Source organism: Nomia melanderi, chromosome 7 (assembly GCF_051020985.1).
Source record: "Nomia melanderi isolate GNS246 chromosome 7, iyNomMela1, whole genome shotgun sequence".
NCBI lineage: Eukaryota > Metazoa > Arthropoda > Insecta > Hymenoptera > Halictidae > Nomia > Nomia melanderi.
Genome location: NC_135005.1, coordinates 3,925,126 through 3,942,552, shown reverse-complemented (window position 1 = coordinate 3,942,552; position 17,427 = coordinate 3,925,126). Strand labels below are relative to the sequence as shown.

At 37.5% G+C, this 17,427-nt stretch overlaps 1 protein-coding gene across 14 annotated transcripts in view; it reads left to right on the top strand.

Moving 5' to 3' along the window:
* Window positions 1-17,427, top strand: part of Rdl (Resistant to dieldrin) — a 155,572-nt gene that overhangs the window by 127,719 nt on the left and 10,426 nt on the right. For 6 of the 14 annotated variants that reach the window (XM_076369491.1, XM_076369488.1, XM_076369484.1 and 3 more), the window contains exon 6: window positions 13,815-13,952. In XM_076369491.1, the coding sequence (XP_076225606.1) occupies window positions 13,815-13,952 (138 nt within the window). Of the gene's footprint in view, window positions 1-12,530; window positions 12,669-13,814; window positions 13,953-17,427 lie in introns of all 14 variants that reach the window. The other 8 variants (XM_076369480.1, XM_076369482.1, XM_076369481.1 and 5 more) reach the window with 2 other exon arrangements.

Sequence of the window (17,427 nt, the reverse complement as noted above, 5' to 3'; positions counted from 1 at the left end):
ACCAGCTCTCGCTCACTCTTATTGGGTTTTATATACCATTCACGATGACTGTCACATATACGTAACATCGTGAACACGCAGAACCGGACGCGCGTTTTGATCGATTGCGCGAATGAAAGTCGAAACTTAACGTTTAATGTGTAAGTAAACTTAAAGGATGAAGGAACGAGAAAATCTGTTGCTCAATGACAAATCTCTTCCTTGCTTTTTTACACGTCGGTTTTGTTTTTTTGGTTAGCGCTGTTTGGAAAAAATTTTTGGAACTGTGGTTTTTACATTTGAATTTTGTAGTGAGGTATTATTTCATTTGTGTTGACGTTTCTATTTTGTTATTCAACGATAGATGTTATACAGCATTTTGAGTTAATTTAGAAAGTAAGAAAGACACTGAGGGGTATGGACAATGAGAATTCTTCTCTGGAAAGTAGCTCACATCTATTGTTTGAAAAGAATCTCTTTGACTTACGATTTGGCCTGGCAAAGTGACAAAAATCTGATGGTTCCAAAATATCATGTAAAAAGCTTTGTTTCTATGTTGAGATTCAATATCAAGTATTAAAGACGAAATATTCAATGGTTTTGTCAATGAAGTACTCTGGCAATTCAGAAGTGTAATATACGTTTCACAGCCGAGAAATGGTTGTCTATAAGCAATTCTATTACAGATCTATACCTGTAATAAAACATACTCAAGTGATATCAGCAGATTTTGATGAAATTTCGATGAAAAATAGCTTTTCAAGAAGATTTGGCATTCGATTTCTTACCGACCATCTTCCTATTTAAGTTATAAAAAGTGTCATCAAAGTTAAGAATAAAAAATATATTTGATTAAATATCTTGCAAGTTATAGAATTTAGGAGAATGTTATACACTGCAGAATTGTGATTTTTAAACAATTTTTTAAGTTGTTTAAATAATATATTAATTCTTTCAGTTAAACATTAATCAATTGTCATAAGAACATCTATATGAAAAATTTACACTCAAATAAGAAGTAGGATGTATAAACTGAAATTTTAATTTTTGTATTATAAGAAAAATTAGTATAATTGAATTTTCCACATGTTTAGTGGAAGACAAAATTCTTAACTGTGTGCGATTAAACAGGTCGCAAACCATCACGTAATTTTAAGTGGTTACATGAAGGTTTACCTCAAAAGCTGGTCCTCTAATTGTCGAAAAACCACAAGTATAAGACCGCAGACAGCTTTGACTTCCTGTACAAGGGATATTAGCTACATATGGCGCGGTCAGTGTATTTGTGGTTATAAGATATTTATTAACTCTCCCAGTCCCATGTCAAGACAAAGTCAACATTCAATTTTAATAAAATTACAATATATTTTACTAATTTACATTGCGTTTGTCAATAATTTCAGAATTATGTAATCATGCAAATTATCCTCACTCGTAGCTTCCAAAATATCCAGCCAAACATATTTCTTCCGTCTCAAAATTCAGAATTACTTTCACGCTTCAAATATTTTTGTAATTAGTATTTATCGAAAATTCATTAAAATCTGACAATATCATTTCAATATATTTCTTCGTAAATTTCAATATCGAAATATGTAACCATATACGCATATCACAAAAAAAGTGGTCAGAAAATTTTCATCAACAAAATCTTCCGACAATTCTGATCAAATATCATCATCGTTAAACTGTAGAAGAAGTTTAAAAACAGTCATCCGCGTATAATATTCTTATCGATCTAGATTCTCGACGATATTCTCGAAACACTAAACACATACCCTTTAATTGATCCATTGAAGCAAACACCGTATAATATAGCAATCAATCTAAATCCTCCAAGCTTTCATAAAAAATCAACTAGAAATTATACAATGAAGCCTCAGTAGTTCAAACGATCACACCTGAGATCACGTGTACCCTAACCAAACTTCCTTTGCTAAAATATTTCGAACTTATGTTTCGTTATTGTCTCACTCTTTCTTACTGTTAAGGGACGTTACGTTATCTAAACTTTAACTAACTACTACTTTAACCGACTACTGTTAAAATATATGATAACTAAACAATTAAGTAGTACAAAAATATCAAAAGAAGTAATAGTAATTTAGATTGATCGTGATACGACGCAGATTAACCACAAAAGCCCAACGCAATCGATCAAATCGGGCACCCGTTTCGGCAAACGGAGCATAGTGCGCGATCAAACAAATAGCACCTTGACGAGAAGCGTCCGCGACAGCCGGGATATCTCGATCGAGACGCTCGCTGTGTACGCGAATTACCTGGCGCCGGCTCGAGCACGAAACGAGTCGTGTCGAGCGGGCCGCGCTGCCTAGAGATTTTTTTAGGCTGCCTAGTGTTAAAAACCAGCGTAGAGAGATACGTACTCGAACAGTTCGTTGTGAGAGCGACAATGGGGCCGGGCACGGCCCCGGAACTAACACACCAGTGTTACGGTGTGACACAGTACAGAAAAGGCTGACCAAAAACTACCTGTGCGGGTGTGTGAATTGCACGACACGAATCTTGTCCCCTGTCTCTCGCGTGTTTGCTAACGAGAACGAATGGGAACTGTGCGTATGGTGTACCCGTGAGTGTGCCTGTGTGTGGGTTGCGTTGTGATGTGTTCCGAGCTCGCGCCGATTATCACTGCTGCAAATTGCACGCGAATTATTTGGATGTGTGAAACCGAAAGAGGATGCCCGGACGCTCTCTTTGACTTGTTTTGGTTTTTCAATTTTCATTCCGAATCTCTTTGTTTTCGAGCCCTCTATGTATTCTATAGGGTGAATATGAAAAGGGTTTATGATCTGTAGGATTCGTAGCATTCGTTAAACGATGAAAAGAGTGCCAGTAGAGAAATTGGTGTTTTTAAAGTTGTAAAAAACCTTTTGTTTCGATGGAACCAATCGATTTTCTCGTTTTGGGAGTTGTATGGAAGCAGGAAATTATTTTTCCATATTATAATAATGAATTCTTTTGTTTATAATGTTATGTACTATTAGTATAATATCATTTTATTATAATATAATACGTATCATATTATAATTATAGTATTGTATAATATTATCAAGAATTGTAACCAAAAGAATTAGATATGATATCATTAAAATCATTTGCTTTAAGCGGAACGGAAACTTATTACTTCAAAAATATTAATTTTTCAATGGATTTAAGACTTTTTTCGTCATTTAGTATCAGTCAAAGAATATTAGGCAAAATATAATCCGATGATTGCAATGTAATAGTTGACTCGATTACAAATTACTTTTTGCAATCGTTAATTCTTATTATCTCACAATTGAAATCGAAATAGGCACTGTTATTTCCAATTAACAATTACTAAAAGTAACTTGCAATCGAATCAAGTTACATATTAACCATTACTCTTAATATATAATTAATTAACATTTTACCCAACGATGTCCTAGAAACCCTTGAAACAAAAAACTCTTTCCATACTCACTCTGGAAACAAGAAATCGCTACGAACTTCCTAAATTGTACGATAGTAATTGCGATCGAGCCACAATATTAATTAATCAGCTTTAAAATTCGCCTCTCACTCGCGATAGCCTTCGCCATCCTGAACTACCGACCGGCGGTAAACCGGAACCGCGACGACTCGTTCGCGAATGAATTTATTAATAAACCGGAACCGCGACGGCGGCGATATATAACCGATTAATTCGTTAGCGGTAATTACGGCGCGGCAGGTCTGATCGTTCGGAGGCCATTAAATCATTGTCCTTCCATGAATAAGTTCGGTAATTGTATCGCTTAATCCGACGCCCCTGCGTTTCGCCTGTTCGCCGATAACGTTCCCGATGTTATCGACGCCGTGATACGTAAATAAATGATAAAACAGTCCGGTCACGGCTAACCCTTAACAACCCAGTATGCTTTCATAACGTAACTGACTACCAGTGTCCTCGACATTATATTACAAATAATAAATATAAATATTACAATTGTATATAGAAAAGGTAACTAAATTATTGTTATTATATTGTACAAGTGAACAGTGTTGTTTTATTGTTCAACGTTAAAATAACGTTAATGTTAAAATAACATTACGTTAAAGTAAAGTAAATAATTTATTGCTGTTGCAATACCAGTTAATATTACTGTTCTTTCATATATGTCAACATCATATTAAAGCAACATAAATAATCTATTGTTATTGTTAAATATAAATTATTTATACTATTTATCAGTACTATAAATACTACTACACAATTACGTACGTACAATACGCCACAATTTATTTACGAACACAATTTTCCTAGACGGATCAATTCGAAAATGTGTCCATCGGATACTGCCCGGTCGTTAAGGGCTGAACGGTCGCATCATCGGGCGCGGAACGGAAACATGGCGGACGAAAAGAACAAAAAAGCGAGTCGTGAAACGCATCCGGTGCCTTTGATTATACCACCGGGCACGGAGATCAGTCGCGATTGGTAATCTATACGGGGACAATGGAAAAAGTTTCGTCCTAACTCGTACCCCCCCTCCTCGCCCCTTGGGCTAAGAGATCTATATTAAAAGTCAGTCGTTTGCAGGATACGACGAAAGGCCGGGGCCGGAAGTCGAACACTCGAGATATCAAAGTAACTTGACCAAGTTCGTTGATTAGTTTCGCGAAGTAGAAAGCCGGATCATGTCCCCGCCCTTAATTGCTCCTGGTCCCCGCAGCTTGGACCAGGAGAATTATTAGCTCCACTAGAAATATTTCTGTCCCGATTTCTGTCACGATTTCTGTCGCGAGACGCGCCCCCGCGAATTCATCAGGGAAGTGTAATTAGCGGTAATTAATAGCGCGCGATGTCAGCTTATGTAAAATGTCGCCACGATTAATGGATTCGAACTTACGAGAATCCGAAAAATCGATTTCAATTAATCGGCAAGTACTTATTCAATGTTATCGTCATAAAACTTGAAAACGTTTGGAAACTGGAGTTAATCGTTTTGACCTGTGAACGGTTCGTTTAATGAATAGATTGCAGATTTTTGTGCATTTGTTTGGAAACTGGGAAATATAGAATTGCCCAAAACATATGCAACAGTATGAAGGAATATTTAAAGTATTCAAAATATGATGTCTTGTATAATATATGGTTAAACGATTTTATACCATAATTTAATAGTATTAATTATGTATGTTACCAAGGTCATGAATTTGCATGAAAATCAGCAGTATATTAAAGCGCACTGGTTACCAAATCAACGAAAAACAATTTTCAAAACTCAGGCAATGTAATTTGTTCGGTTTCTGCTGGTCAACACATCAGGATTTCAATATTCCATTTACTTTAATTAACGTAATCCAGTTTGACCATCCCAAATCCGCGTCCGTCTAATTAGCGCAGAATTGCTCTCTGACTTTCGTACGCAAAAATACTTCATTAACCGGGGATCAAAAATCGACCTCCGCGCGTCGTTTGCCCCGAGAACGCATCACAATTCGCGGAATATAATAAATCCCCTACGAACGTATTAATTAATCCTGGTCGAAGAAGATTCATTTACGTCCCTGTTTTTAATCTCGTTACTGATCAGCGTTACAGCTGCTCACTCGTTATTGTCGGAGATTTATCGATGTAGGCGAGCAACGGCAACTTGGTCAAGCCTGTAAATCATTTCTCAGAAAGAAGAAACAAAAATGCAATGAAAGTAATAAAAATAAAAGAACAAAATAGTAGCAAATATTGAAACTAAACAGAAAAGTAAGGTACAAAATTGTGTAAAAACAAACAAAACTAGCAAAAATAAAGTAAAATACGCAAATTAGAAAGAAATGTGATTCAGTGACATTAATTATCTGTATCAGCGAATTTATTCATTTCACCCGAAACGATCGCACGCGCTAACGACGGACGCGTTTCCGATGTTACGAGGGCGACGCGATTGATCGTCGGCGTGCAATTTGCAGTAATTCGTAAGGGGAGACAGGTAGTGAGCTCGATCACGCAGAGATACGGTCGATCGTTGATCCACCTGAAAGTGGATGCACCGACCTGACTGACGTTCATGCAGCAGCGAGAGCGGACGCGCGTGTCGTGCTGATTTACGAAATGAGCCAAAAAAAAGTACAAAATGAAAAACCGAGCAGCACAGAACTCGTTCGGGTTCGTAGAAATAAAACGTATCTGAGAGAAGGGAAACACGCACGAGATCACTCTGACATCTCCGATCGCCGATCTGCGTGACATGAACCGTAACGAATCGTAAAATATAATTTACGAGCATCCTCCGAAGGGTCTCCACTCTACCAATTTTTACCATTGTTGTGAACTTATTCACGTCGACCTTAACGAACGTGTAATTTCTCCGCAGACCTAACGATACTCGAGGCGCACGCCTCGATATATCACTTGTCTGTAATTATCGGGAAGCGTAACGATGCTGACGGACTCTTTTTGAAAAATCCAAAATGTCGAATTGAACGTACGAAAGATACGAGTTTTTTTCGTGAAATAATGACAAAAAATATATACATATGATAAACGGGAGGGAATTATACGAAGATTAACGGAGAAATCGCACCGAGACTCGAGAAAATACCATAGACCACACGCACAGCTGTATATAACCAGCGTTTCGGATCGAAATGGTCAAAACATTGGTTCCGACCAACGAAAGTCTACGAACGTGTGCTACTTTGAACACCGTCACTACTTTGCCACTTTCACAGAACCACCACCACCACTGATCACTACTAATCACCACCACCATCACCACTAAATTCATCACTGTCACAATGTCGAACCCCCACCCCCAAACCCCCGCCCAGCCCTCCATCTGTTTTTTTTAAATTAAAAAAAGCCTCCGACATATAGCACTGAGCCTCGTGTCCGGGGACGTAGTATGGGCCGACGACGGCCAGCCCCGAAGGAGGCTAAAACACAAGAGAACGACGTGTCGACTACGATGCGACCGAATTAAAACGCATTGTGCATCTAGCCCAGCGCATGTAAGAACGAAACAAAAAAAAAGTGAAACGACTGCAGCATAACCCTAGCCACGACGTGACGCCGTGGCCCCCCCCCCCCTCATTCGGTATGCCTATTGATTAATTCTTGGTTATGGTTTTATATAACCTTCGAAACCGATTGTGTATCCGTACACACACCGTTTTACCCATTTCTCCCTCCGGCCGAATATTTTTTATGTTCTCTTTCTATGCGTCTGCTAGATCATTTGGTAGATTGGTACGTTACCTTTAGATGACCGGCATGTATTTGGCACGAGTATTATATATTATCGTTATTTTTCATTTTCCCTCTTCCGCTCTACCCAGGACCGAATTTCTAGTAGTTTGCGCAGAGTTGTGTTGCGATGATTATTACTGTGGTGGTAATATAAATACGAATTTGTTAGATAGTGGAAGGTGTTTTGTGAATCGGGTAAAACTAAAAGGGGGAATGATTTTATATGATGAAATAGATCGAATGTGTACAGTGATGTATTTTTTCTTGAGGCCATCTTTTTAGGAAGTTTCAAATTTAATCGGTTAACCCTGGTTATGTCGTTGGCGGTATCCATCAATATATTTAATTTTATTTCTGCTTTTTCACGCTCAACATACATCCACATTTAATTTTTCGATTTCACTTTTCATGTTAAATCACTCGTTTTTGGGTTGAATCACTGGTTACAGGACACCTTGATTGTTGATCAAGATTTCTTTTTATGTTCATTGCGGCAATTACATAATATTAAAATTATTATATTTGAACGAATCTTGATTTAAGAGATCAGATTAATCTATTAGTTTCTATTACATCTATACTAAAATAGTATAAAATATAGATACTACAATTTTTGTATAAGATAGCCCATTTAACTCACTTTGTCAATAGCTATTGGCGTTTAAGTCACTGATGTGAGGAAAAAATATATTTCACGATGTGTATCTACATGAATTCATACACGAATATAAATCATAAAACATCACAACTCCTAAATTGTAATTTGTTTATAATCACAACAAAATATTATCGTAATGGGATCTGTTAGTCGTAAAATTTAATAAATATTAATGAAGCATTGGAAGTAAAATTCTGTAATATTGGAAGCAATCGTTTTACTCTTACAAATTAAAATTTCAAATGAAATTTCTTTGTCAATAAAAGGTAGTATTATCCAAAAATGATAATCAGAAGTCTTTAAGGTTAAATTCATTTTTTTTTAGTAACAGTTTATAAACTTTTGTAAGACCAATAAAGCTAAGAATAAACATGGTAACGCGTTGAGCATTATTCTGGTTACCAGCCATGTGTACACGAAACAAAACTTTCTGTATTCGGTTAGTAACTCCTAAGTACTCTTCTTCAGTTCGATGTTGAAGTGAAACGTGGAAGAGAAAGAAAATGGAAGTGTAAAGAACTTAAGAGCAGAGATACAACCCGGCAGCAGTAGGGTCATCGATTTCAAGCAGCTTATTTACGGTGAGTCTAAAAAAGAAGTGAGGGGATATTCGGTGTAATTTACGCTGATACACGATAAATATTGTACTAAAAGAATAAAATTCAAAAATTAAATCATTTTAAAATATGCTTATATATGAATAAAAAAAAATTATAAAATTGAAAATTATAAATTTGAGTTCTTCAAGTAAGAGTTCTATAAAAAATACTTATATTCTTTCCTTTCTTTTCCATTCCGGTAGATAATATCGTTTTTCACGAATTATAAACATCCTGCATTGGCGTAAATCTTAAACAATTTTGCTAATATCTTACATTTAAAAAGGAACAACTTGAAAATAGAATGTTTTCAATGATTAATAGTTAGAATAAATTAGGAATAGCTGGAATCATTCTGTAAGCTGTTATTCAAATATTACATTGGTCAAATACGTCGGTGGCATTCAACAGTTCCCATTTCGAGTATAACGAGTCAGAAACATGTTCGCATAACTAGATTTTTTTAATAACTCTATACAAAAAATAGCAATTTTATACAACCTCAATTTTTCGATACTCCGACGTATACAAAAACGATATGTTAGTTTAGAAACGTTAATAACTGATATTTCGAACATAACACAGAAAGATGAAAATTTCATGGTTAAGACAGAATTCTGTTCATTAATTGATGAATTTATGTTTTCAAATCTAAACGAATCATTAACCATTTACAGTCTAGCGTAGCTGCCATGAGTAAATGTAAAATTTTATGAATTTGCTCAATAAATTTATGTATAAATGATAAATATTTATGTATTATTTTTTCAAATGGAAAGTTATCTTAAATTTGTTATTATAAATTATAGTTATCATGATTCAGTTGATGGAAGGCAATATAAAAATAATCTGATTGCAAACAGTTAATGTATGACTTTTCTAAGGCAAACATGTAACATAGATTTTAAAACATAATTTCACATATCGCAATAAGAAGAAAATCAAGAATGACAAAAGCATAGTTTTAGCTTTACTTTGCAATTATTATCTATTGAAATCCAGTGTCGGGAAATTTTCAGAAACTTAATAACTTTAAAACAGAACCAAATTCAATTGTAATTTCATCACTCTTGACATTCTTCGTACTACAAAATCATTCCGTAAGATATTAATTGCACATAAACCAACATCCAATAAATAAACTGTAAAATCTACATTTCTGACCACAAAAAGTTTCTCTCATTCTCAAACAATAAATGTTTCACGTTTCTAAACGAACATATCCATTGTACGCGTAACGAAATACCAGAAAACATAGATCGTACAAATATCTCATTCCTCCGTAAAAGTAATTTAAATATTAAAAAAAAAACAATCACAAATAAGGACAATCTCGCAAAAACTTTCTTAACCCTCGACAATTACAGCTACTTCAACCGTACATAACGGTCTCGAAACAGAGCGAGAAAGTAGTTCACCGAAGCGGCCTTTATTGTCACCTATAAATTCGATCCGGGCTTAACGGTACGCAATAACGACTTACTTTCCGAACACCTCCCCGTGCGCTCCGCCGGGAACGCGAGAGAAAGCCGTGAACTTAAAAGAAACAAAGAAGCTAAATTCCGTGTTTCGGAATTCGTGTCACTGGTGAAGCACAAAGCATGCGGCATCCGGCATGATGTATAAAATTACGTGGCTCGTAGCATGCAATTGTATTATAACGCTGATGCATGCACGAGTATAGGTATGTTCAACTGAGTTTGTTTATGTTTGTTCGAACGTGTGAAGTAACGTATGATTCCACCGCCTATTATTCCACGTCCCGCACCGCATGACCAAGCACGAAACTTTTTTTCTTCGCTTCTCCATATCTACTTATACACTTCTCCACTTATCGTCTTATACCTTAAACTTTGCTACCACCACTACGAATATATCCCCCCGGTACTCTGCTAATGTTGCCGCAACCCTCTATTCCGCCAGTATTCAACTACCACCACTCGTACCCCTCCGCCTCACCCCAAACCCTCTTTTCATCCTTAAACTCGTCCCCAACTCCGGTAATGCTTAAACGTTGCCCCAGTCCAGGACATCTTTATTGAAACGTTTTCCCGATTATGTATCAGTATTTTATATAGAATACGCCGCGCCAGAACGCACGACGATCATCGGCGAAAAAAGGGGGGTTAAGCATTGTCACAAGTTGCCCACGAATCGCTAGAGACGGATAATGCAGAGCGTCTCGCGCGGAATTGCCCGCGATTAATTGCCGCACTCCGGTTCGACGGTGCTTCCTTTTTATGGAAGGGTTTGAAATGTGCATGAATTTCTGCGCAAGAAATACAAGTACCTAGGTATGTTTTTCGTTGTTTCATGGAACGTGAAGTGTGGTTTTTTGGGTTGGCTGGGGAATTGGTGAATAGGTCGTTGATGGGATTTTTTAAATGGTTTTACATCGGGAATGAAGATGGGAAGATTGTATTTAAGAATATTTCTAGTTGACGAGTACAATTTTGTATATCGAAGCTGCATTTGATAAATTTGTAACTTTTTATCAGATTTATTAGTTTTTCTTTATTCTTTTCTAACGTAGTAATACTTTTTGTTTTTTTTTTCGGTGATAAATTCTTTATCAACAAAATCATGGGAAAGATAGAATTTGAACATTTCTATTATACCTTTGTAAAAGATGTTGTCTAGAGTAATAGAATTTCCTTTAAGGTCAACAAATTGTCAATTGTAATAAAATTGTTCCATTCGGTCGCGTGCTTATCTATCAATCTTCAGTTATTCTTGAACATTAAAATACGCGTATTGTCTGAAAAATAGCAATACCGCAACCATTAACAGAAAATAGGACAGATTCCCGAACCTACATTCGTATCAAACATTCATAATTTGAAAAACCGCAATATTCTCGAAACTACCTATTCGATATTTCAAAGGAAGAAAGGAAAAAGGGGGGCAACAGCTGAACGCACGGATCACGAAACAATGAAAATTGTGAATTTCGGGAATCGGCAGCACGTTGGGTCGCGGACATTGTACAGATAAATCTGTCGGGCGTCCCGGGTTGGAGCATTTCACCGGCGCGGAATTACGGCGTGGCATTCGCCGGACGAAAATGAGCAAACGGAACGGGGGCGATAGTATTTCCGTGTTCCAAAAACAAAAGCAGTTAATCTCGAATACTCGGTCGTGGATCGCTTAATCCACATTTCGCCGATGTTCGCGCAATGTGGCTGGCACCGCGATGGAATGCCACTTTGGTGCCTGGAATGCGGTGTAACGATCGTAATCACCTAAGATTCAGTTACGGAGGAATGTTTCTCGGGGCGGTATGTGCGCGTTCGAGGCCGCGGCGAGAAATTAGAGGGGCATAAATAGGCGCGAATTCCGATCGATCATTGAAAATTCAAAGTCGGCCGCGGAACCAAAGGGACCCATATTTCTTTCATTTCAAATTTCACCGACCTTTTAATACTTTCAAAGGAAATTTCATAGAAAATATCTAATTTCTCGTCATCACAATCGCTACACCGCACGTCAAGTTTTTAATGAAAGAATTATGGACATGTGGTAAGCATATTTTAAAAATACAACGTTTTTTCTTATAATAATTGATGTCCGAGTTCAACAGTGATCTTGTCATATGTCTATAAAGAAAAATTTGAACGCTGCACACACGCAATCAGCCGAAGTGTCGTCGAGTTCAATCGAGTCGGTGATGATCGAACTGATTCGGTCAGTTCGATCGACGACCGATTGCAACGCCTAGCTCGAATACGCCAACGAATTTTTGCAGTTCGAATAGGCACTCTAAGCCGACGTTGTTTCAATGTAATTTGAGAATATTTCAATAAAATTCCGTCGGTTGCAAATATACATTCAATAAAATAAATTTAATATTAATGAGATAAATTTAGTCTAGTAAATGGGGGGCGGTTTAGGGTGCTAAGTGGAATTTTTGCTTTGATCTACAGTCTTCCAATTTCACCCTTTCCACCCTTAAACCTTCTCTATCGCAGCAACCCGAAAATTCCCGAGTTCTGCCCAAAAAACGATCCGAAAACACAAAAACCTGAGTGTCTAATTATTGTATGTTAGAGCGAAGATATTTGTGTTCTTGTTCTCCCGGCAGTTGGATACACAATGCGCGATATTCGGTACAAATGGAACGCCGGCCTACAGTCGGTCGGCATCTCGAACGAGGTGGAACTTCCGCAGTTTCGCGTGCTCGGTCACAGGCAACGACATTCAACCATACACCTATCTACAGGTAGATATCCCCCTCTTATTAGCTTTTCCTTCTGAACTTCGTCCAAAGACTCGCGCGTAGATGGATCAACGATCAACGTGTGATTACTTTGTAAAAACTGATGTTCACACGCGTGTACACACCTTAAAACGGTTCGACATTTTTCTGGATCATTTCTTCTGTTCTCATTTTGAAGGATTCTTCAGTTTCTTTCAATATGATTTCACTGTTTTCTTTTTCTATGTCTTTCTTCCGTTCTTCTCTGTTCGTTTTATTCCGTTTGTTTAACTCGCACCGTACTGCACCGATATCACCGTGTTGCCCTGTCCGCAAACACGTTCGATGATTTCCGATTTGAAGAAGAGCTTGCCCTCTCAGACAAAATCGTCCCGGGGGCTAATATTTCACTCGACCAATCGACCGATCGACTTCATCGAGTTTATAATTCACGGTTTACGAAAAAAGGACGAAGACGTTCAACTCCCCGAGTCATACGAATTCCATCGATCCCCAAATTTTAAGTCCCTTATATCTCACGGTCCCGGGTCAACGACGTACTATTACGAGGCTGGGTTCGTGAATTTGTTAAACGATCGTCGGTTAAATGAACAGGGGACAGAGCCTCGGCAATAGTACCGAGTGAACCTTCGACTCCCGCCATTCCACAACATTAGATTAAAAAAACCGACACGACGGGCTCTCAGAAAGTAAACGAAAGATAGACGGTGAACACTTTTCGACCAGCGAGAAAGTCATCCACGAGATCGACACGAGTGAAAGTGGATGGTGAAAAGAGAAAAGCGAATTGAACGTCCGCTCACACGTCCTCTATCGTTACTTTTGTCTCGCTCCCTTTCTCTAACGACAAGGGACGCGAGTAAGTTTCTCGAAATAAACTAAACAGATTTGGAACAGAGAGAAAACTGCTCGAGCAGGAACAAATATGAAACGATAAACTGAGATTAGATCGAAAGCGATCGAATGAACATGAAAAAGACAGATTGAAAGAGGAATCTAGAAAGAAAGAAAGGAAAATAGCGGACAATATGATATTTGGGGTGTTTGACGGGGGTGCGAGGTAAGTGGAGGCCCCCTCGGAGCTGAAACGCGTTTGAGGGCTTCCGCGAAGGTACGTACCAACCGCGGGGGGTCTCTCTATTTTTTCAGTCGGATACACCATGAGGGACATCCGGTACAAGTGGAACGAGGGCCCGAACAGCGTCGGTGTCAGCAACGAGGTCTCCCTCCCTCAGTTCAAGGTCCTTGGTCACCGTCAACGAGCCATGGAGATTAGTCTGACTACCGGTAACGTATGAATAGAAACAACACCCCACCCCCACAAACCAAACGAAACCAAAAAAAAAGTAAATAAATAAATAAGATTCGCTAGACCCTCGCTTTTAACGGTACGGGTAAGGTGGAGAGACACGTGAACGCTATCCGATGTCCGCAGCCGCGATGTCGCCCATTTGAGGACGCGCGGAACCGCGTCCGATAATCGTCGATCGATCGATCAGTATCTCTCTCTTTCTCGCGATCTCTCGTGATCCGCGCGCGCACCCGCGCGCTGACACGCGGGGCTGGCGGATGTTGACGAGCGATTAGGCACGACGACGTTCCCTTGTTCACGCGATACACGTCGTCGCCGGGCTTTCTTAGCATCCATTGTCTTCTGTGCCGTTGAATACGTGTTACGCGGCTCTTCGTCGTTAACTTGCCGTGTTCTTCGTTCGTGTGTTCGGGAGTGTAACGCCCTGTGCGGCGTGTCACGATGGAAGAAGGAATAAGCGAATGGTTAATGGAGGATAGTCGTGCATTCGAATTTCCAGTTTGAGGTCCTCTTTTAACATTGAATTTGGAGAATTGTTTGGAACTATTTATGTGGAAGATAGAAGAGTGCAAATGGAAAAGCTTAAGTATTAATGGAGAATAATTAGTAGTTAAAATTCATAAACTATGTTTTCTTGTAACAAGAAGTCTATAGAATAGTTTGAGATTATTAGGATAAATAGGAAATTGAATAGGGAATGACTAAAGCAGTTTTGGAGAATGTTTAAGGATTGAAATTCGCAGTTTAAAGTTTCTTCTAAAAATTGTTTGTTTCCTTTAAAATTACTAATAAGAATTCACAGAATACTTTCAATGTATTGCAATCAATAAATTAGGGATAGAAAATTCTTGTTTCACTAACGCTCAAACTAATATATTATAACCATTTCTTTATTTATTAATGATTTACGTTATAAACTGGTAGAAACAGTGATCAAAGATAAATTTTATGTTTTTAATACTGTTTTCATTTGTTAAACATGTTTCACTCTGAAAGAATAACGAAAGGATTTAATTCCAGATGAGAAAGATAAGCCTGAGCTTGACATGTATGATTCTAAACATTCCTTTTCCTGAGTAAAGAATAATAAGATTCCACTAAGGTAAGAATCTAGAACCTTCCCGTCGAGTGCTTAAATCGCCATCAAGAGAATGTATCTCTGGCGCGTAAGCAGTTCACAACGTAGGTAGATTAGAAAAAAATAAGTCTATACTGGAGAATAGAAGCTCATATCACTACCAACAGAAATTCTAGAGCCCAAGTAAAAATTCTCATTCTCTACTTCTCTAAATTATTTGAATCTAGCAATTTCAGTGTATATTTATATCTGACGTAATTTTATACTACCGTACTTGCGTTAAACTATTGACGTATTATCACATTTCTGTGTTACGCAGTTAATATGCGTGCATATGGAAAGATTTATAACAAACGTACAAAAATATAAATTATCAATTCAATATTAGATAAACGTAATAACTAATATGAAAATGGGCTTAGAAAATGAAACGTTTTAAGTACTGTTTCTCTGGAGGCAACACAGACAGTCATATTCATTGCTTCCACAAAATAAAAATTTTCTTTGTTTTCCAAAAATATTAGCTTTAAATAAATATAGGCTTTTTTATCGTTTTGTTATATAACAAGTTGTGAACGGAATTAGGCTCAATTTTGACATTTTTTATTATATAAATATTACTTTGTGAAATTGTTATTAGTGTTACTGTAGAATACGTATCCCAAAGTAATTAATATTTCATTCAACATTCAACGGAAACAATGGAAATCTTAAAATTGAAGAATCGAAAAGGGAAATAACATGTTCGATTTTTAATCATTTTCAAACACATACAGCAATAAAGCACTTGATATTATGCAGAAAATATTTTGAAATTTGACAACAGACATATTTTAGTTCTGTAATACGTATTACCACTGGTAATTATATGTTTTCAATTAAATCTCTATCTTCAATGAGCAAAAATTTTACAACATTTTGTATGGTTATGTTCCAAGTTAAATTCATTTTCAACGTTTTTACAATGGTTGCCAATAATACATGATAGGAGGGAGAGTGGTCTATTTAGGCTTGGCCTACTCAGAATGTAGTCAGAACTGCTGACCGTGTGTTTGCTCTCTGAATGGGAGAAGCCTAAATTGCTCCACCAACAGGAATCACTTGTGAATAGAGTATGTACAACTCATGGAGCAACATCCGAGAGTCGAAAACCTGCATAATCTTCAACGAGAAATTGCGGTTCTAAGGAACATTGATATCTAAAGCTTCCCATCAGAATATTATCTAAAAAGAATATTTTTTGCTACTGATATTTAATGAAATTTTTATTCGAAGTCAAAATTTCATCATCTATAATCATTTCATACAGCGAAGCAAATTTTTAAATGAGTTATAAAAAATATACAGTTGTATTCGAATAATATGAACAGCTTTAATAAATTATAAATAACTTAAGCTACATTACTAACTTCAAAGAGTAAAATATACAAAGATCGATCCAACAAAAATACCAAAAATTTCTAAAAGACTATTTTTTACGTCGAAAGAAATAAAAAAGTCAACACCAAAGTTCACATTTTATGATAGATTCATAAAAACATTCATCTAAAATTCCTATTTTTAGAAGATCCATAAGAAATCTTCCTCCGATCGCACCATTTTGAACCTTCAAGTCCTGTTTCCTTCGGTATTCCACGTATTCTGGGCCAATGACGCTCTCATCGGTCACAAATAAATCTGAACCGCAAATAAAACCTGTTCTCCATGAACGACGGTTCTCTAGACGATCCACGGAGCACCACGGATCATTCAGATCTCGTTCTCGAAATTCAGAAAGCAAGGTGGCAGCTCGGTTTTCCGCTCGCGTCGATTCCTCGTTTCGAGTTTCCTTGAAATACGCGCGAGCCAAAGGCGCTCCGCATTGCACACCGTGTACAGGCACGCGAAATGCGCGCGAAAGATTCATCAACGGGCGCAAACTTTGCATAACATCTCGCCAGCTCTCGCGTGTTCGTCTCGTGAAAATACCGGAAAGAAACGGTGAGAACGAAAGAGAGAGGGAGAAAGAGAGAAAGAGATACGAGAAAGCTATGGGGAGAGCCGCTTGCAAGCTTACAAGTCCGCTTTTCCTGGGTTAAACGAAAGCGTTGTGAGTAGTAGGTACGGCAGGAAGGGAAATGTTGAAGAAAAATGTACATGTATCATCGGAGAAAGAGAGAGATATACATAGGAGAGAAGTAAAAAACTGTATATACGTGTATATATATGTGTGTATACGTGCATACGTACGTATATGTATGTACACACACGTATGTATATACATATATATGTATGTATGTATGTATACGAAGAAGGGCAGAGAGAAAGAGAGAGAAAGAGAGATCACAGAAAAGAGAAACATTGTTTTTGAAGAGAGACATTTAATGGCGCCT